General features: G+C 39.8%; 2 protein-coding genes across 2 annotated transcripts; both read left to right on the forward strand.

Moving 5' to 3' along the window:
• Positions 1–1199: 1199 nt before the first annotated feature.
• On the forward strand, positions 1200–16726 carry abcb11a (ATP-binding cassette, sub-family B (MDR/TAP), member 11a; the record flags this gene model as incomplete). Its single annotated transcript, XM_079563770.1, has 27 exons — positions 1200–1224; positions 3255–3270; positions 3555–3603; positions 3716–3957; positions 6088–6172; positions 6246–6379; positions 6450–6621; positions 6709–6833; positions 6955–7129; positions 8136–8249; positions 8331–8441; positions 8609–8734; positions 9359–9562; positions 9931–10101; positions 10193–10382; positions 11530–11593; positions 11677–11785; positions 12026–12175; positions 12308–12412; positions 12575–12736; positions 13733–13936; positions 14081–14322; positions 14441–14591; positions 14864–15061; positions 15150–15356; positions 16032–16178; positions 16358–16726. The coding sequence occupies 27 exons, from the start codon at positions 1200–1202 to the stop codon at positions 16556–16558; spliced, it is 3879 nt and encodes a 1292-aa protein (XP_079419896.1). The 3' UTR covers positions 16559–16726.
• Positions 16727–17657: 931 nt separating this feature from the next.
• spc25 (SPC25 component of NDC80 kinetochore complex) lies at positions 17658–21883 on the forward strand. Its single transcript, XM_079562720.1, has 7 exons — positions 17658–17731; positions 18691–18847; positions 19182–19247; positions 19433–19579; positions 19674–19799; positions 21574–21672; positions 21742–21883. The coding sequence occupies exons 2-7, from the start codon at positions 18697–18699 to the stop codon at positions 21864–21866; spliced, it is 714 nt and encodes a 237-aa protein (XP_079418846.1). The 5' UTR covers positions 17658–17731; positions 18691–18696; the 3' UTR covers positions 21867–21883.

Genomic DNA, 21883 nt, shown 5'->3' on the forward strand with positions numbered 1-21883 from the left:
GTCAAGATTTCAGCCAAGGAGAAGAGGGGGTTTGATAAAGGTGCGAAGGAGGTCAGATCTGTGAAGAAGAGAACCCTTTTCTCAATCAGCATGGAGGTCTTGGAAACAACCTGCCCTCTATTTACAGCAGCCTTCTCTGCCTCATGTGGAGACCTCAACATCGATGGCACTTCACAGTCTGAGACACAGTCCAGGACAGGACAATAGACGGTTAACAAGTCAGTGTAAACAAAGATGTTACCTATACCCACTAAACTAAGAGTAGGCAAGGAAAGGCAAGTCCTCTCCCAAGTTATTTCTAAAGGAATTGACATTATTTACAGTATAAGAGTACTTAAGTGCTTAGATCTTTGCTGTGTGCAATAATGTTTTAGTCTAAATCTCTGAAGGGGATGTCCTTAATGTTGTACGTCTGCGCTAAACAGTACCATTGCTATTAAAGTTGAGAGTAGCTCTTTTAGAACAAAGAGGGGTGGCACTAATAATAACGTATACCCCTCCCTGCTTTTTGCCAATGTGGTCTGATCTTTATTAAAATCACTAGAATGAGTAAACAGTGTCTGCTTAAACTAATACCACCCAAGCATTTACATTTTATCATATTTTTATTGGCCATAACATGTAAACATTTGCAGGACAGGGAAGAATAAGTGAGTACACCCTTGAGTCTATGGCTGGTTGACCCTCCTTTTGCAGTGATAACTTCATCCAGGCTTTTCCTGTAGTTGCGGATTAGACGTGAACAACAATCAGGATGAATGTTGGACCATTGCTCTTTGTCATGGACCAAGTAAAAGGCAGGGACAAAGGTGTTTAAAAATAGGAAATGTACTTAATTTAATGCTCAAAATGTTCATTAACAAAGTCTTACAAAAATAAGTCAAAACTTACAAAAATTTGAGCCCAACTTAAAAGCAACTGAACTCAAAACCAACTGACTGCAACAAAGGACCACGGCGCTTAAATAGGGGTGGAGTAAACCATATTATCATCATAAGAGGGAGGTATAACAAAGAAACACAAAATACTAAACTTAGCAAAACTTATCATAACAACCAAGTAAAGCAAATATAACTACAACTTAGCTCAAAATGATAAGTGCATATAAGGTAAGTTCAACCAGAAGAATAACCGAATAAACGTGTGACAATTAGTGTTCCCCGTCAGTTCATTGACTTGGTACATTCCAAGGTTTCAACATGGCCTCCAACCCCTCCAGCAAGTGTAAGTAAACAATTCAACCCAAATTAACTGAAGCCTCAAAATAAAGAAATGAATCAAGTTAACATAATGTGTTGTGTCATTTGTAACTAAGGTAAATTATGACAAAACAAACAATACAAAATGGTTGCGGTAGAGGCATCCACCACACTCTTTACAAAACGTATGCTCAATAAAAATATGATAAAATGTAGTAAATGTTTGGGTGGTATTTAATTTGTTTAACCCCTTAACTCCCACTTGAACCAAGCACATTTTCTCCAGTTTGGCTTTACCCCATTTCAAAAGCTTCTGGGAAAAAGCTGTGTGACGAAAACAATGATGGAAATGTGACAAAAAAGTGAGAAAACATTGACAAAAAAGTGACGAGAAATGGATGAAAAAGTGGCAAAAATGACACAAAAATGTCACAAGAAATTGACAAAAAATTGACAAAAAAATTAAAAAATGTGACAAAAATGTGATAAAAATTTGACCAAAAAAATGACAAAAATGTGACAAAAAAATGACAAAAATGTGATAAAAAAAATGACAAAGAAAAGACAAAAAAAAAGACAAACGTGTGAGAAAAAATGAAAAAAAAAAAATATGGAAAAAAAAGTTACAAAAATTAGTTGAATACCCAACAAGAAAATTATGGAAAAAAATCTGTTAACGTGAGGAAAAAGATCCTCTCAGTTCAGGCGGGAGTTAAGAGGTTAAGCAGACACTGTTTGCTCGTTCTTGTGATTTTAATAAAGATCAGACCACATTTATGACCATTTTTATGACTGTGGACTCACTTTTTACTCCCACTGTTAGTTCAGTCTTAGCTCATTAGTTGCTGACGAAGTCTCTTTTAGCTAAACATCCTCCTCCACTAAAACAACCTAATATAGAGACAAATTGAAAACTTTTTCGAAAGTACATCAGTGACATGTTTTTTTGTGTTTGTTGTTAATTTTGTATTTCACAAAGAAATCGATTACCCTAGTATTTTTAAATGTTGTCCACTTGTAATATTGTCATTATTATTGCATTTAATTGCATTACACTGTCCTTGCGGTCATTCAACCCATGTGGCACAGGCGAAGGACCTCGCGTTATCATTAGCCGTCTTTATCATCAATAGTGCTCGGACGCACAGTTGTAATATTCGACCCACCCCAGGTTAAGGTCAGCTGACACACGTCTTATCAGCCCAATGGGGGAGTAGATAATAGAAAAGGCATAGGTTACCTGAATAGCAGATATCACTGTCTTCTTGTGGGGTAGGACACAGGAAGAGTAGAAGCAGAGGTAATGTTATTCTGTGATATGTTAATAATGTTGCAGCATGAAATTGTACTTTTTTTTTTTGTTTCAATTTGATTTCTCGTTGACACAGGACGCCAAAGAGTGGACCGGACTGGAAGCATGAAGAAGAAAAACTTCAAGCACAGCACCCAAGATGACGACAACAAAAGTATTTAATATCTATTTGGCATTTCTGTACAGATTGAGATTGAGTCATAATCGCCTCCAATTATTATTAATGTTATGTTAAAATTATGGAGATTTTATACTCTCAATTTAGTATTCATGTTAAACTATTCTGATGTCTACTTTTCAAATACTGTCCGGGCAAATGCCACTCTGAGGACGTCGTTGGTGCCTTTTACTAACACCGTTGAAAGTTTTGTCCAAAATAGTTTATTCTGCTAAACTACATGTTCCAAATACTTTACTACCAAACTTAAAGTGCATATATGACAAGCCAACATTCACGACAACAAAATGAACCTTTTATCCAGTTTTGACAGTGCAACAATACTGTGCTTAAGGACTATGAGCGAGTCCCAGGTCTATCCTTGGAATACACGATTCTCCTCAAAACAGACGATACAAAACTAACTAATGGTAGTAAATAACTGACTTACTATCCAAGCTATTGTCACCTCAATAACATTCAATCCCCATCTCCATCTTGAATATAGATTGGATATAGATTTCCATACAGTACATGCATCGTTGTGAATGTTAATGGTGTTTTTTTGTGTGTGTGTTTTTTACAGCAGACAACAGGAAAGCGTGAGTGGATTTAATTATTTATTTAGATATTTTAATTTTTAATATTTTAATATTATTTGTTGCATTGTCAAGTTTGATCAGGAGTAACGTGATTCAAACTAAGGAGGAGGATACTTGGTCCAGGACTGAGCTGTGCTGACACATTTGTTGTTCTCCAAATTAAGAAAATAACATGTCTCATCTTTAAATACAACTAATTCAGAAGTGTAGAAAATAAATCAAGTCAAATAATAATATTGGGTTTTGGGAAATGGACTCATGGTAATTTAAGTATTTCTATACAGGAGTGAAGACAAAAAGAAGAGTAATGTGACAGTTGGATATTTTCAACTGGTGAGTACAGTTCATTTTTAAAGTAACTAGAATGAAAAATGATATCTTATTTTTCTCCTTTTGTGTGGAGACAGTAAAACAAGCTAAATCGAATTGAAACGTTTCCCCCCAGTTCCGTTTCGCGACCTGTAAGGACATAGCGATGATGGCGACGGGGTGCGTGTGCGCCGTGGCTCACGGTGCTGCCCCTCCCCTCATGATGCTGGTGTTCGGCATGATGACCGACACGTTTGTGGGCTACGAGCTCGAAATCCAGGAGCTGAAAGACATCAACAAAATGTGCAGCAACGGCAGCATATACTGGAGAAACGGGACTCTTTATCTGAATGCAGAGAACAGGACTTTCTCCTGTGGGTGAGTAATGCAATTAGTGATCACGATGTGACCTCACATTGTCTGAAAAACTATGTCTCCATAGTAGGTTTGTATTGCTTCATTTCCCACTTGAAATGCAGAAAATGTAGAAAATGCAGCATAGTGGAGATGTTGCAGTTTTACTTTGTTTTACATAAAACATCAGGTTTAATATATAAGGTTCTTTTCCAAGTGCTTGTGCTGAATGACCACTGTATTGTTGGTGACTTGCTGATTATCAGGAGCTTGTTTGGTACAGTATCTCTGGCATGTTCGGTTTATGACAGTTGAATTGCTCTTGTGACGTAGCAGCGTTTAACCTTGAATGTTTTCGCAGTGTGACTTTAAACAGCTGTGATTGCAAACGTTCTTTGATTATTAGTGTGAGTAAAAAACAAAAAGAAAAGTTAAAGGAGGGGTATTATGCAAAATCGACTTTTTCAAGCTTTACATCATGTTATTATGTCATTCCCTCATTAAAAACATGCCTGAAGTGTTGCCTTGGCACATTCACGTATTTTTGAGTAATCTGTAAAAACTCTGATGGCGGCTATTTTAGGGATAGGTTTGCCTGAGTCCTCCTAGGAACGCCCCCACCTCCTGGAGACGCCTCCGAGCTTTTGTCACCAGCCAAAAGTCAGAGGTTCTTAAAGAGACAGAGGCCTATTTCAAGACATTCGGTACAGCCATTTTGAGAGAGCAATTTTATACAAGGCAGTTATTCTAATTTACTGCATTTACAGACCAACAGAAGGTTTGGTCAACATTATAGTGTGCTAGACTGGTGCTATGTGATTGAAAAAAACATAATACCCCCTCTTTAAAGGAACAGTCAACCATTTTTAAATACGGAAATATATTCTTACCTGAGCTTAGACGAGCTGATGTGTACCTGGTCTTTGTGCGTGTGCTCAGTGGGGCCAAAGGGGGGTGAAGTTTAGGTTTATTAAATTTGACATAGCAGGAAAGAACAAAATATTTAACCTGAAATGTGTCAATTACAATAGAATAAAAACAGCAATATACAAAAAAATGAATAAAAACATCTATAAAGCAGATTTGTAAAACACTGTTAAAGCTCGAGGAATAAAAGACAAAAGAATAAAAGTTAGAAGCGACCAAGCTCTTCTACGCAAACATGTCGATTTTCTAAGCGGATATAGAGGTGTGCTATACTGTGAGGCGTAACAACACCTTAGGGGCACGTCGACGTCCGCACAGTAAAGTGAAGAGGTTTTACTAAATAAGAAACCGTATTTAAATTGGCGAAAACGTGGAAGAGCTTGGTCGCTTCTAACTTCACCCCCGTTTGGCCCCATAGCGGAGAGGAGGAGGGGCTAAGTGCTAACAACATCTTTGATCTTTTTGCATGACTGAGCGCATCACTTGTCTAAGGTAAGGTAAGAACAGATCTCATTATGGAAAAACGGTGGCCTGTTCCAAGTTGAGATCCGCAGATGTAAACAAAAGTATGGATAAGGTACTTCCGTCACTTAAAGGGGCTAGATGCAAGTTGGCCATTTTATATTTTTATTTTATGTTATCTCATCAAAAATATAGGTGTAATTGAGTTTCAAGCTGTAAGCACATCTTTGAGTTCTCTTTGGATCTTCAGTGGTTACTCTACTCTCTAACCTCTTTACCCTCACCTTCACATTTGCATTTTCTCCAGTTCAACTTTACCCAAATCTAAAAGCTCCCCCCCCCCCAAAAAAAAACAACAACAATTGACCAAAAGTCAACAAAAATGTGACTAAAACACAATAAAAAAGCCACACAAAAGCAAGAAAAGAGCAACTAAAAATGACATAAATGACAGAGAACTTGAAAAAAGCAAAACAAAACAACATGGCAACAACACAAGGCCTTAGCTTTTCAAATGAGCTCTCCAAGAAGCGTTTAGATTTGGGTAGTGCCAAAATGGAGAAAATACACTCATGTGGGCGGGTTAAGAGGTTCAAACATATTAGCTTAGTAGGTTTAACTGACAAAATTAACTTAACAAAATGAAAGCCTTAACTAAATAGTCAAAGCACACACTATTAGGACAACACTTTGCTTAATTCAGGAGTTTCGAACCTCTACCTCACTCTGAAATAACCCTTGTTTACTTTTCATTCATCTTCCCAGGGCGGACATCGAAGCAGAGCTGACCATGTTCGCATATTACTACATAGGAATCGCGGCTGGAGTTTTGTTTCTTGGTTACATCCAAGTGAGCTTTGTTTTCGTAGTAAATCCTATATCATTGTATCCGATGTTTGAAGGTGACTTTTTCCACCATTTAGATATTCTTCTGGGTGTCTGCGGCTGCCAGGCAGGTCCAGAAGATCCGTAAGATCTATTTCCGCAAGGTGATGAGAATGGAGATCGGCTGGTTCGACTGCAACTCGGCCGGAGAGCTCAACACGAGGATATCAGAGTAAGTCGTATAGTGTTTTATTCCTGCGATGCGTGCTGGTTCTGTATCTCCTGACCCTGTCCCTTTCCAGTGACATCAACAAGATCAACAATGCCATCGCTGACCAGGTGTCTATCTTCCTCCAGAGGCTTTCCACATTTGTCGTTGGCTTTTTGGTCGGGTTTATCGGAGGCTGGAAGCTGACACTCGTGGTGATAGCAGTGAGCCCTCTCATCGGGTTAGGGGCCGGACTCATGGCTATGGTAAGAAAGAAGCCCACAAATGAAGAAATATAGTCCAATACGATCATTTTTGTCTTGGATTACTGAGCGAGTCTTCCTTGTGCCCAGGCTGTAGCGCGGTTGACTGGACGAGAGCTTATGGCCTATGCCAAAGCTGGAGCTGTGGCAGAGGAGGTGCTGTCCTCTATTAGAACCGTGGCAGCATTTGGTGGAGAGAAGAAAGAAGAAGATAGGTATTTATTCCCATGATGTCAAAAAACGGCATACTGCCACAAAGCTCTTTCAAAAACCGTGAAGAACATAAAACAGATGTTAAGGTTGTGAATTTTCATGATTGACTGATTTTTGCAAAAGGTATGATCAGAACCTGGCGGCGGCCCAGGACTGGGGAGTGAGAAAGGGCACCATTATCGGAGTATTCCAGGGATATTTGTGGTGCATCATTTTCCTTTGTTACGGCCTGGCCTTTTGGTACGGATCCAAGCTAGTCCTGGACACGCAGGAGCTGTCACCTGGAACTCTCGTTCAGGTACTGTGGAGGCTTGTGTGCACGTTGGCTCAGTCCCTTTTTCATGTGGTTTCTTCTCCGGCTAAGCATATTTACATTTAGACTGGTTTAGAAATACACTTTTTAAGATTGCATCGATAATAGTATGAAAATTCCATATCCCTGTAAAGCCCTATCAATTGCCCGAAAATTCTAATTTCTTGAAACTGAAGTGTCTATTGAACCCTAAATATCAATTTGCATCACTCTTAATTCATGTACTTTTTGCAATATTGGACATTAAAATATAAAAGCACAGAAAACATCCTTATAAATTATGTAATCTAAGTTTAATATCCTTTAAACCTACAAAACTAGATTTTTACAATTTAGTTGTAGTGAAATGGCACTTTCACACTGCAATGACAAGCCCGTAAGCTGCCTTTCCACAGGCTGGCTGTGGCCACGTAACGTGAACAAACTGCTGGCCTCTGATAGGCAAACATGAAAGTGAACAGCCCCCACTAAAACAGGCAGGTCATACAGATATAATATTTCACAACATCATACCGCTGTTCTAAAAGGGGATTTTGCCTATATTAGCATTTAGCCACTGTTAGCGCAACTTCAGCTGGTGTTAGCATAACACTTGCATGTAGCTTACCTTAATAGTTCATGTTTTAGCAGTTGCATTTCTTTTTTATTAGCCTTGGCACCTCTGAATGATTCCATGACGCCCACCAGAAGGCAGCATTTGTCCGCACATTTTCAACACAGTTTTACTCTAAATTAAGTCATAAAATATCAGGTAGTTTCAGCAACAATTTAAAAGTTTTTCATACCTTAAAATACCTTATCATACCTTTAAAAAGCAGCTTATTTATTTCGGCCTAATTTACAGTGTGACTTGATTTGACTTGACGAAAGCTACGACTTGACTCGACCCCCTGACCGGGCTTACTTGGGACTTGTGTCTAGTGACTTACTCCCGCCTCTAGTATTTTTTACATGTAGGTCACTTTAATGATTATACGTCACTGTTTTGCAGGTTTTCTTTGGCGTCCTGATGGGCGCTATGAACCTTGGACAGGCCTCTCCGTGTCTCGAGGCATTCGCTTCAGGTCGAGCTGCTGCCAAGACGATCTTTGACACCATAGACAGGGTAAAATCAAATCAAAAGAAATATGAGTTTGTTGTCCTATGTATGAAACAAATTATAGAATTATTTTCTTTTTCTTTTCAGAAACCACTTATTGATTGTTTTTCTGAAGATGGACACAAACTAGACAAGGTTAAAGGGGATATTGAGTTTCACAATGTCACATTCCATTATCCATCCAGACCAGATGTAAAGGTAGGAAAGAAAGTCGGATGCTTGAGTAGCCCTGCATATTGATGGCAATTGTTTTTAGCTTTATCTAAACTGCTTCAGATGTTTTTTCCTTTTCACACAGAATTTTAAGTGAATGGGAAATAATAAAGCTCATGTGTCTTTAATTATCTAAACTGTTCCTTGTTAAGATTTTGAACGACCTGAATGTGGTGATCCAAAATGGAGAGACCACAGCATTTGTTGGACCCAGTGGAATGGGGAAAAGCACTGCCATTCAGCTAATCCAAAGATTCTACGATCCTGACGAAGGAAAGGTAGCTACAATCAAACAGACTGTACCAAATACTACAAACTCATCCTCAACGATTCAACATGTTTCGAATGCAAGAACCTTTCTTGTTAAGTAAAGTAAAGTTAACTTGTTTTTGACTAGTGGTCAATATGAGTTTTTCTTTGGCCGATGCCTATTTCGGGGGGATTTTTATTGGCCGATGGCGATATGCACGGCCAATATTTTTGACCAATTCTTTGGCCGATTATTCCAAATGTCTGATCTATATTCCTGTAAAAACAGAAATACTTGCATTAGCATACTGCCATTAGCATTAGCATACTGTTGCTAGCCGCGGCATTTTGCGCAGCGATCAAAAATACAATTGTGGAGGTTTATTCTCCAGGTTCTGTTCTTCAAAATGACATGCAGTATTTCTATATTCACTGAGGTTTAGTTGGTGAAACTTGTGTTTAACGAACTTGTAGCTAAACAATTTTCATTGCGATGTTTCTCTGTTTGCCTGAGGCCTAGAGAGTTGTTTTAAAGCCCTGACTTAGCTCAGGAAGTCTCTATTCCGTTCACTCCCAGAAATATTGGCTATTATTGGCTGATAGCCTTTACAACTATTATTCCGAATTTTGTAAGCTTATCTTTCAATTTCTAGGTAACGTTGGATGGGCACGACATCCGCAGCCTGAACATCCAGTGGCTGCGCTCTCTCATCGGTGTAGTCGAGCAGGAGCCAGTGCTGTTTGCCACGACCATCATGGAGAATATACGTTACGGTCGACCAGGGGTTTCCATGGAGGACATTATTGATGCAGCGAAAGAGGCAAATGCTTATAATTTCATCATGGACTTACCACAGGTACGCCACTGAATGTGCTAAGAATTATATATGTTTACTCTGAGTTTCTGTTCCTCAATTTAGAATGATATTAATTATACACCATATTATTATCGGTGGGCTGATTTTCAGAGTACTATTTGATATCTTATGTGTGAAATGGTGGCGGCTGTCTGTGTAGAATTAGCAGGTCCTACCGCTTTGGTTTACCCCATCCCCCTAAAACATGCACAGCAGGCTAAAGACCTCCAGCTTGGTGCTCCTGATCAAACTTAAGATCTGAACATTGATCCCTGGGAACTTCTTAGCTGGGGGATATCATACTAATCCAGTATCCAACAATTTGTACAATTATGCAGAAAAAAAAGGTGTGTTGCACTGTTTTCCAGAAATTTGACACTTTGGTAGGAGAGGGTGGTGGGCAGATGAGCGGGGGACAGAAACAGAGAATCGCCATCGCTCGAGCTCTGATCCGAAATCCTAAAATCTTGCTGCTGGATATGGCCACCTCCGCTCTGGACAACGAGAGTGAGGCTGTGGTACAAGAGGCGCTGGATAAAGTAAGTGGCCACAGAGAGGATTAAACCATGGGCTCTCTGGAAAGTTAGGATTTCTTGTGAACGCAACCCGTTGAGAATGCTTTGCCCTCAGGTTCGCTTGGGAAGGACTACCATATCTATAGCCCACAGACTGTCCACCATTCGGAATGCAGACGTCATTGTTGGTTTCGACCACGGGCAGGCAGTGGAGAGGGGCACTCACAGTGAACTCTTAGAGAAAAAAGGAGTCTACTTTACCCTGGTGACACTGCAGAACAGAAGTCCTTCCAACAAAAGCAATGGCAAGTACACTTTGTATAGTTACTTGTTTCAGACCATGAAGAGGGGTCTGGGGGTCTTCCCCCCGAAAGGAAATTGAAAGAGATTGACAATATCTCAGCATTTTTGGATTACTTTAATGTCTGCCTGATGGGAGAATTTCGTATTCACTCTTCAGAAAATGTGATGGATTCTCAAAAATGTCTTTCATTGAAGGGAACTCTTTCTTGTTGGGTGGCTTCTTGGCTGTCAGGACTAGTCTCTCAGTTTGTGTTTTGCTCTGCACTGTTAGAGGACCATACCAGGCAACGATCCCATACTAAACAAGACTCTCTACAATAGCATTGTAGAAGTGAGTCAACATTTCTGTGCTCACACCAAATAGACGCAGTCTTCTTCAATAGCGGAGTCTTTGGGACAGTTTAGAACACAAATGCTCAATGTGTACGTCCCACATGAGCAGGTTATCAATATGCACGCCCAGTTACTTCGAAGACTTGACCTGCTCAGTTTGATGCTCCTGATTACAACAGGGTTAACCCTTTGGTTTGGGTAACATTAACCAAAGCAATATATAGAAAAGGTCAACTACTGGTGAATACATAATCATTATAGTGACAAACTAATTACGTACAAACTCTAAATTACATTTTAAAATCCCCATTGTGTATGCAAAGTCAGACCTGCGGGTGAAATCTGGCCCTTGAGTATATAATCTTAAGATCTTAACACTGGTTAAAGAGCACACAGTATCAAGAGCAACATATACAAACTCCCCTTCCTCCCCTACTCTGTGTCAATTTTAAACAACAGGGCAAAGAGCAAGTGAAGAGGCTGTCTTAACTGTGATCGCATTGCCCGTGTTTCCTTATAGTGATGTATTGGTAACTGATTATTAGAACATATGTGTGCATATGTGTGTGTGTGTGTGTGTGTGAGTGTGTGTGTGTGTGTGTGTGTGTGTGTGTGTGTGTGTGTGTGTGTGTGAGTGCGTGCGTGTGCGTGTGTGGCAGCTCACACGTACAGTACACTTTGACAGAGTGGGTTAATTTTTGAGCGCTCAGCAGGGGTGAAAGGGTAAATCTATTGGTCCGTCTGATCTTCTGCAAACCACAGGAAGTCCTGGTATTAAGGCTGTATCGATTTGTTTTGATATATTCTTATTTTCAGATGCTCTCAGTGACTCTTTTGAAGAAGACTTCGATCAAAGGAGGATGAGCCAAGGGAGCCACAGGTAAAAAAAAAATGTTTTGTGGAAAGCTCATATAGCAATTATTATAAATATTATAACAATGATCTTTTGTTTAATTGCTTCAGGGGTTCCATCCGATTTCGATCTCATAGCGTAAAATCCTGTGAGTTTGTGCCTGACGCAATATCAGGAGGTCTTCAAATATTATCCAGCAAAGACAATGTCATTTCAAAGGTAAAGGATGTGGAAATGTGTTTAGCTTTTGTCTAATTTAAGTCAAAGAATTATTTTAATGTTTAGTCTAGTTTTAGTCGAGGAAACCCATATTCATATAAATGTAGTCAACTAAATAAATGGTAGAAGGCTTGTAGAAGTAGATATTGCAGGAGTTGTAGAACGTTTACTTGACTTTCAGTATTTTAAATAAATGTATATAAATTGCTATCCAAATATTAAGACCTATTCCTGTGTTAGGATAATGAACGAGAGGAGGCCGCCCCTGTGGCCCGCATCCTGAAGTACAACCAGCCGGAGTGGCCCTACATGCTGCTAGGCTCATTGGGTGCAGCGGTCAATGGGTCACTCAACCCCATCTATGCAGTTCTGTTCAGCCAGATCCTTGGGGTTGGTATTTTGTGCAGCTGAAGCACGTTGAGCTGTGCCTGGGCATGAAAAGTGCTATATAAATGAACTTCAACTTTACCAAATGTCAGCTTTGTGCCATTTGTGTCATACACAGTGCGTTTGCATTCATAGACTTTTGCCATCCAAGACGTGGTTGCGCAGAGAACACAGATCGATGCAGTGTGTGTGCTGTTCTGCATCGTGGGAGTGGGCAGCTTCTTCTCACAGTTTCTGCAGGTTTGTGTTCCATGACTTATGTTTTGGTCCATGAAATATGACTTAGAAGGAAACAGGGGAAGTAGAGGGAGGTTTCAAGGGCCAATCACATATAGCAGAGTAACTTGTTTTCTTTTGCTTTTAGTTTAGCTTTTATGTTTTGTGTCAAATTCTCTATATTAGGGTTATGCGTTTGCCAAGTCTGGAGAGCTGCTGACCCGCCGGCTGAGGAGACTGGGTTTCCAGGCCATGCTGAAGCAGGAGGTGGGCTGGTTTGATGACCCCATGAACAGCCCTGGAACGCTGACCACCAGACTGGCCACGGACGCATCCATGGTCCAAGGGGTAGGGACATTTGTTTTCCACTTTTTATTCACTTTTTATCAGGAGGAGCAAATATCAAATAAGAGTTTAAAATAATCATAACTTGTGCATATCTTTAGATGCTCAAATTGGGAAATAATTAAAGAGGGGGGAAATGCTTCTTGCAGGAATTTGATAAAATTATCAAACACACCTTGGTTGGTTAGAAAATGCAACATTGATCTACAACAGCTGAAACAAAATTCCTGGTTATTCAAGCAAACTCACTCTAAGCCCCTCTCACACACCCTCCTCTTGCTCCCATGGATATGTCACTCCCCTTTGCTGTGAAGCTGTTTCAATAAAAAGAATAAAGGGGGAAAATAGACTGGGCTGTTCCTTGTGGCTTTAATGAAGCTAAGGCGAGTGTGTTTTTCCCCCCGCAATGAATGAATTAAACTTAGCAAGAGATGGAGAGGTGAGAAAAGCATTTTCTGGAAATGTAGGACGTCAGGAGGAGCTGTTTGGGAACAGGAGGTGCTTTCTCTGAGAATAGCCACTGGGGAAGTTTCAAAGATTACTCAATTATCTCCCAAGCATGCATTTGATGAGAGAACATTGCAACATGGTAAAAAGCTCTGAAAAATTTGCATAATAACCCACCTTCAGCTGGGCTTCATAGAACCGGGGTTACATTGGTAACCCCGAATCACATATCGTTAGCCACATAACTGCCTAAGTCATATTGTATTGTTAAAATGGCAATAAGAGAAAAACAATGTGTTTCCTATAAAACGTCTTTTTACATGTTTTCTCAAAATCAAAACAAAAAAGAGTTAGGCAATTATGCTATGTGGCTAACGATATTTTCCTATTCCTTAGCAGTCAAATTTACCATTTACCATTATTTAATCAAATTTCTTTTATAAATACAAGTAATGTATCTGCATTGCACTTGCTCCACAAGATAAACGTCAACAGTTTTATTTTATAACCACAGTTTATTTTACCTAACATTATTTGGCATTTTTCTCACAGGCCACCGGCTCCCAGATCGGCATGATAGTTAACTCCATCACCAGCCTCGCCGTATCTTTTGCCATTTCCTTTTACTTCAGCTGGAAGTTAACACTGGTCATCCTGTGCTTCCTCCCGTTCTTGGGTCTGTCGGGGGCTTTTCAAGCCAAAATGTTGACTGGGTTTGCGAATGAAGACAAAATAGCCATGGAGGCAGCGGGACAAGTGAGTTCAGTGTACCTTTCAGACCTCTTTTAAATTATTTCTATTTTGTCTGATGCCAAAACTAATCGCATGCAACGTAGTAAATGAATGACCTCATAGATATCTCATATACATGCTCAAAAACATGCCCAATGTGATTCGTAGGTATCCGGTGAAGCTTTGTCAAATATCAGGACAATAGCAGGGTTGGCGAAGGAAAGTGCTTTTGTCGACGCGTACGAGGAGCTGTTGAATCCTCCCTTTGAGTCGGCCTTGAAAAAAGCCCACATCTACGGGATCTGCTTCGGGTTCGCCCAGTGCGTCGTCTTCTTGTCCACCGCTGCTTCCTATCGATTTGGAGGCTTCCTGGTCCAGCAGGAAGGACTGTCGTACATATATGTTTTCAGGTTGGTTTCGCCGGATCTGTGTGTGTGAGACTTCAAGGGTGTTTTGTATGCGCAGAAATGAAGGCTTTACTGTGACCCGCTGACCAATGTAGATCAAGGTCATTTGCTGTGCTCCCAGGGTGATCTCTGCAGTGGTGGTCAGCGGCACCGCACTGGGCAAAGCCTCCTCATTCACCCCAGACTACGCCAAAGCGAAGATCGCCGCCGCGCAGCTGTTCAAACTGGTGGACCGTGTTCCTAAAATCAACAGCACGACCGGACAGACATGGGTTTGACCTCATAAATTATTTCACACTGTAGATAGTGATAAATAGTACTGTGGTGGATGGTCGGTCTGAATTTCATGGTAAAAATTTGGCTTTCACCTGTCAAAATGTTTAGACTTGGTTTACTATTGATGTCTTTGGAATTACTGGTCCTATCTACATTAAAGAAAACCTGGCATAAAGTTTCAAATGTTTACTACTGCCCTCCATCTTAGCTTCTCAAATTCTAGAACATAAATACAACCTTATCTTAATGCTTGCTTAATATCTTTTAGGATCATTTTAAGGGGAAAATCGAGTTCCTCAACTGTAAGTTCACATACCCGACCCGCCCAGATGTCCAGGTTCTGAATGGACTGACGGTGTCGGTGAAGCCTGGTGAGACTCTGGCGTTTGTGGGGAGCAGCGGCTGTGGGAAGAGCACCAGTGTCCAGCTGCTGGAGCGTTTCTATGACCCGGATGAAGGAAATGTGGTGAGTGTTTAGATTTACTCATGATGCAGTCACTAAATGAGAAGAAAGTGAGGGAAAAATCCTTGCAACTTACAGCATCTGTTGTCAGTTGGTAGATGGGCGCTCCTCAAAGATCATCAGCGTGCCGTTCCTCAGGTCTCAGATGGGGATCGTGTCCCAGGAGCCAGTGCTGTTTGACTGTAGTATTGAAGAGAACATTCGGTATGGAGACAACACCCGCAGCATCAGCATGGACGAGGTCATAGAGGCCTCCAAGAAAGCCTTCCTCCACGACTTTGTCATGACTCTGCCAGAGGTCAGTGAAAGTTGCTGATTACATTTAAATGTGTTAATGTGGAATCAGGAAAGTTGGAAAAACATTAAATATAGTAAGTGACAGAAGGACATATGACTGCGACAGTAAAAATGCTGAAACTTGCATCAAAAGAAAAGTGAAAATGAAAAATAATATGACTTAGCATGGACCAGAATTAATCTTCATTTTTATAGTTTTGAAGTATAATACGTTTGTCATTACCTGTCAGAATATGTAGGTTGTGTTCACATTCAAGAATTTGAAGATTTGATCATATCAGATGGAGGGCATGGGCCTACAGTATAGCATTACTCTTAGGGCAATTCATCGTTTTGAAATATATAATCCAAAATTCGAACTGCAAATGTACATGTTACACCTGATTGCTGTAGAGGTTATGCAGATGACATTCCAGCGTGGCCGCAGCATAACAACAGAAGCCAGATGAATGTCAACTCTCGAGTATTATTTGCTTTCGCACTTTGTCTGGAATGTTGAGAGTTATGTTTAGAATGAAAAGAATGCATTTCTTTAAGATTAGGCACACAAACCTGCCATGTTAATCTTTTGGTTCAAAGTTTGTTTTAACATCGCAGTTCTCATGCTTTTTGGGCAAATAATTTCACTCTAGTGCCTTTCTAAACCTTATGAAATCCTTTATTCTAACTCTTTCAGAAATACAACACCCAAGTTGGCGCCCAGGGTTCTCAGCTCTCGAGAGGACAGAAGCAGCGGATCGCCATCGCTCGAGCCATTGTCCGAAACCCAAAGATCTTACTGTTGGATGAGGCGACCTCTGCCCTGGATACAGAGAGCGAGCAGGTGCTCATCACAAAACCTATATAATTAGTTGAATCTTATCATTTGGTTGGTGATTGGCTTTGCAAACTTGCCTTATGAATCTTACGGCTCAAAGTTTGTCTCCTTCCCAATTTTAAACATAGGTTGGTCAGAATGTTGTCTTACTATGTTCAATTACAACTTCATTGTTTTATTTTCAGACTGTGCAAGTGGCTCTGGATGAGGCGAGGAAAGGGCGCACATGCATCGTGATCGCACATAGACTGTCTACTATCCAGAATGCTGACATCATAGCCGTTATGTCCCAGGGAGCGGTCATAGAACAAGGCACACACAGAACTCTGATGGCCAAAATGGGAGCCTACTACAAACTTGTCACGACTGGGGCTCCGGTTAGCTAAACATATGTGCATTTTACAATACAGTGCATCGATGAGGGATTATTTTGCTGATATTGTTTCTTTTTTTGTTTTCCTGTGCTGAAAGTAAACTTTTATATAATGATAATAAATAATAATACTTTTATATAGGCTACAGTGTTACATATCACATTTTGCCCTCTACCTTAAAGGGATCTTATTTATGTTTACTGGTGTCTTAGAAAAAGAAAGACTCAAATCATCTTGTATTTTTATTAAACATCTTTAAGGAATTCCTGGATTGTTGATTCTATCTCATTTATGAAGCAGGAAAAGGTAATGCTTGTGAATGCTAGCAGTGTTTTCTCAAATGATGATATAATAGACCCCTTTGCACTAAGGGTCTGTTACATTCACATATGTTTTGGGTCTACTAAACAAACCATGGGGGTGCAAAGTCCTCAAGTCAATGTAGATGCATTTTGGGTCAGTCTTTGCTTAGAACTCATGTAGTGACCTATAGGTAGCCAAATAACTGTGCAGGTGTAAAAGCTTTGTGCTAGAGACCATGAAGCACAGCTGTTTTCTAAAACAATTCTTCTTTCCTTCAGAATTTTCTTTATGTATATGTGAAATGAAAAAGATAACAAAAAAAGAGCTTTATTAACACCAGGGAAGACAGTTGGACAAAGAGCCATGGCCCAAAGCAGCAGGAGAAGAGAGGGGGCACTCAAAAGGCCATTTCATTGCTTAAAACCGTCAAACACCCCTACTCGACAGTACCACAAGATGGCGCAAAGGTGCAACAAATAATAAAGTATGGCAAGTTGGCAACCAAGTGTTGATAACAATAGTGGTGGACATTATCATTATTATTATTATTATTATTATTATTTTGTACGTGCAAAAGTAGCCTATAGGCTATGCATATTTCAGTAGGAGAGATCAAACCTTTACCAAATAGACATATCAATGCGCATATTATCTATTACGCTTTAATTATTCTTTTCAAATGTTGTTTTTTAAGTAGTAAGCAAGTGTGCAGTTTTGCTATACTTTGTTTTTGGGACCTACGCGAAATAATAAGACAAAACAACGATCATCTCTTGTATTTCCGGTTTAAAGTCCCCGCCCACAATATCACCGGAAATCAACAGACCGCGGACTTTTGAAAAGGAAGACGTTTCCCCGTGGATTGTTTTCTAACTAAAACAGGTTCGTACTGAGCTTTTCACGCTGTGGGTTGTGCTTTTTGACCACTATTTGCCAAACACAGCGTATTATTTAGTCCGATCTGCGTGATGCCTTTGGTTAATTGATCATACGAGAAGAACTGGCGACACTTAGCTTGGATTAGCTCGCGGGATGTAAACATAACTTTTTTCTTTACAGAATCGCAGTCGGCGTGACATGTTTTTTGCTTACTGACCCCTGTGCTATTCTTTCAAATGTTACTGGACAGTTAATGTTTTTATTTGCCACAATTTATTCTTTATGTATTCTTTATTTCTAATAAAACCCCATTGATGGTATCTGGGCCGAATGTTTTCGTATCGAGTGAGCGATCTCTTTTGTTGCAATATTATTTATGTAAATGCCAAAATAACATGTCCTTGCTTCGTTTTTGATCACATTATCTACGTACTATTATTATGTATCGTCCTTAGCAAAAAATATCAGTCTGTACATTAAAGCTGGAGTACCTGATTTTCCCCACACAAACTTTAACATTTTTTTTATATGGCCCAAACTCGTTTCTAGCACACACAATCTCTCCTGCATGTCCAAATAGTTCTAGTTAATTGTTTATATGCGCGTTTTACGCTCGTGTACAGCTTTGAGCAGTGGAAGAGTGGAAAAGGGGTGACCATCCCTAAAACAATACCACTCATTTAGAGCATATTTCTATCTTCTATCGCTCAATAAATAATATGGTGAAGACAATTTAACAATATCTGTTTTGTGCTGTGTTTACAACTCACTCTGAGGTGGTAAAAACAAATGTACTTTTGAACAACAAAAAGTCAGTTACCCCAGCTTTAAGAAATGTCTAACAGAACATTGTTATTACATTATTATAATCATTCAAGCAAAAAAAAAACTAAAAATATCATTAACAACGTGTCAAAAATAGTCATTAAAAGACTAAATTAACCTATTTTTAAACATTTCAGAGCACCATGACATCCATCACTGACCCTGGCACGAGTGACCGCTTCACTAAGGCCATGGAGGGGATCCACAGCCAGCACCTCAAAGCTTTGGGCAAGATCATAGACATGACCTCCGAGCTGTGCCAGACTCACAAGCAGTCTGTCAAGTCTGCTCAGGGTAAGGACCACCGGGTATGCACAGTATTTCAGCAAATAGTTCTGCTCTGAAATAGTTGTTTTTGACTAGTAATGCCATTGGTTGATGTTTTAGAATGTATATTGAGTCCACTGCATATTCTAAACATTCAAGTACATTGAAGCTTGTGTGAGGACTGAAATCTGAACATCCAAACTTCTGAAATGTAAAAGAACTAAACGAGCAGGTTTTAAACATGATCTGACCCTATGGGGGACATGCAGGATATTGCAACTGCAACCATTCAAATTGCAATTTTGACTTGATTACGGGTATTTGTGCTGTGTTAAATAGCATGACGGTGTTGTTTCTGCAGATGTGTGTATAAAGAAATGTAAGGATGACGAGATGCTGTTTGAGACAATAGAATCTTTCAAAAAAGGTATGTTTTACATTTGAAAATTTTAGAGAAATCTTCATTTTTTTTGTACGCATGTAAACATAATTTCAATGAAGTACATTATCTTGGATACAATGCATTATTTATTCACAGAAGTCTCATACCATACCTTATTCTAGGCCTATTACTGAGATTTGTTTTGAAACATATACTTTATTTTCCCTTAGACTTTGAACACAAGAGAAAGATACTGGCGGAAAAACATCGGGCCATTTCTGAAGTCATGTCTGAGATTGAGCAAAAGGAGATGAAGAAAGAAGAAATCATCCACAAGATCGAGAAACTCAAAGAGGAACAGGCCAAGAGGCGCGACGGTACGTGGCGGTGGAATCAAATCATGTAAATTCGTGCCTGCTGTGGGCGGTGCTGGATGTCGCTCTAAACTGTTTCTAAATTTCTTCTCGACAGCGATTGAGACACAGAACAAGGCAAACAAAAAGAGACTGAAAAATCTGCAAAAAGCCCGACACATTTTCCAGGACAATCTGGGAGTGGAGATACGGGCCATCATGGGCAAATCGGAATTTTCCAGAGGTACAACACATGCCGTAATATTTTAGATCAGTGGTTCTCAGACTGTGGTACTTGGACTTGTTCAGGCAGGGTTATCCATTTTAGACTTTTACTTATGTATTTAATTTGATGCTTTTCTAATGCATGGTCCACCTTAGTTTTGATCTAAGCCTGATGGCAATTTGAAGGTCATGTCAAATATTTATGAGATGGTATTTGGTGTGACAGGTTTGAGTACAACTGTTTTAGATTACTAATTGGAAACGAGTGAGATCCTACTCATTGCTTTCTATGGTTTATCCATTCCTCGTAGTCTGCAGTGATGAGCAAACACATATATCGAACAGTAGTGTGTGTCACGGCAAAAAAAAAAAAAAGTCACCACTGTTTTATTCTGTCATGGTGCCAGTGATGTGGCAGTGCACATCTAGCCTGATAAACCACACCCACATTTTTTTTTTCTGCGCGAAAGAAGGTGGGTCTGGCCACACACGGTTAACAAGTTTCTGATTGGCGGCTATAGCCTAACCGAACCAATCATGACCGTCACAGAGACATGACAAGGCTACGATAGTTCAATTAACATTAGCCAAAATAATCATGGATGAAGTAGTCGAAGATTTTGCCTCCGCGTTCTCCACGTGAGTTTATATTCAGTTCATATTTTGTGAATTGGACGACAGCTGTCGTCACGTCCGCTAATTGGTTTATTTCACTGACAAACTGTGCGCGTTAGGCCCGCCCGTTCAAACTGCTCCAATTGCTCCGTGACCAGACTAATTCCCTGCGTGGAATGGACAGGGAATAGTATGGCAGAGCCAGGCAAGTGCACATCAGGCATTTGTCATTTAGATATATCCCAACAAGCTCTCATTGAGTTAACTATTTACACATTTTGGCTGAAATATTTTCGTGTAACCCGTGGATGTCACTCTCACTATGCAGCAACACCATGTCCGTACAGTGTCGCCTAGCCTGTGTCATATGTGCAAATGTTCAGATAGGGTACTACACCTGCAAACCCAAACACTGGACCTCCCTGGAAGAAGAATTGCATGTTGGTGCTGTCTAAACACGTCCATAATAAATATATCTACATATAAATAATATACCGTATTTTTCAGACTATAAGTCGCTCCGGAGTATAAAACGCACACAGACATATATCAGTCGCACTGGGGCATTGGGGGCGTAATTGTACCGTTGACGAGCCTCTCCTGGCAGCACGTTGCAAAGTCGTTCTAGCTGTGGTCATCTAGCTTTTAGCTCGTGATTAGCTCTTCTTTATTTTCTTCATTGCAGTAAGAGTAACCTCTGCTTTTTACCAGTCCCTCACAAGTTTCTCACTCACTCATAACTTTACTTTTTTACATTTTCAGTGGTACAGTAAGTGAGTAAGTAAGTGCTTTATTTGTCAATCGTACAGGAGTAGCAGATACTGGTACACAAGCCTTGAGCGCCCTCTAGCGGCTGCCAGAGTGAAAATAACACGTGAAATTATATATTTTAATAATATAAGTCTCACCCCCAGCCAAACTGTGAAAAAAGTACGACTTATAGTCCTTAAAAATAAGAGAAGACACCACTGATTACTAAACATATTTTAATTGCTCTCAACTAGTGTTTACAAAATTATACATTTATGTAACACCATTGCATATCAAAATGATTTATTAATGTAAAATATTGTGAAATGATTGCAGTTATTTACACTTTATACATAATTGTTTATGCTTGCAAAAAAAAAAACGACGATGTAAAATGTTATTTTTAAATATTTTCTTATTTGTTTTAGGGGAAAAACTGCAGTTTGTTTTCCGAAATATCAACCACTCAGAGTTGAATAGCGCCTATATTGTGACTATGGGGATCAACGCTGAAGGAGCCTACCAGAGTATGTCAAAGTCTTCTTCGTCCTGTGTTTTGAAATGTTGGAGTTAAACTACCATGTCTGTCTTTACAGTCGTGTCGAGTGACCCTGCCCTTCAGTGTTTGCCGAATCTGGAGAAACGGCTTCAGGAAACTAACAACTTGATCGCTTTTCTGGCAAACATCAGAAAGGAGTTTATTGCTTTGGCTCGACAATAGTTGACTTCATTTTCTAT

The sequence above is a fragment of the Gobius niger genome (assembly GCF_951799975.1).
Source record: "Gobius niger genome assembly, chromosome: 9".
NCBI classification, from domain to species: domain Eukaryota; kingdom Metazoa; phylum Chordata; class Actinopteri; order Gobiiformes; family Gobiidae; genus Gobius; species Gobius niger.

Coding starts and splice junctions, on each gene's coding strand:
- spc25 (XM_079562720.1), top strand. CDS start 18,697: ATGACATCCATCACTGACCCTGGCACGAGTGACCGCTTCACTAAGGCC. Junction 19,580..19,673: donor ACAGGCCAAGAGGCGCGACG/GTACGTGGCGGT, acceptor TCTTCTCGACAG/CGATTGAGACACAGAACAAG. Junction 19,800..21,573: donor CAAATCGGAATTTTCCAGAG/GTACAACACATG, acceptor TATTTGTTTTAG/GGGAAAAACTGCAGTTTGTT.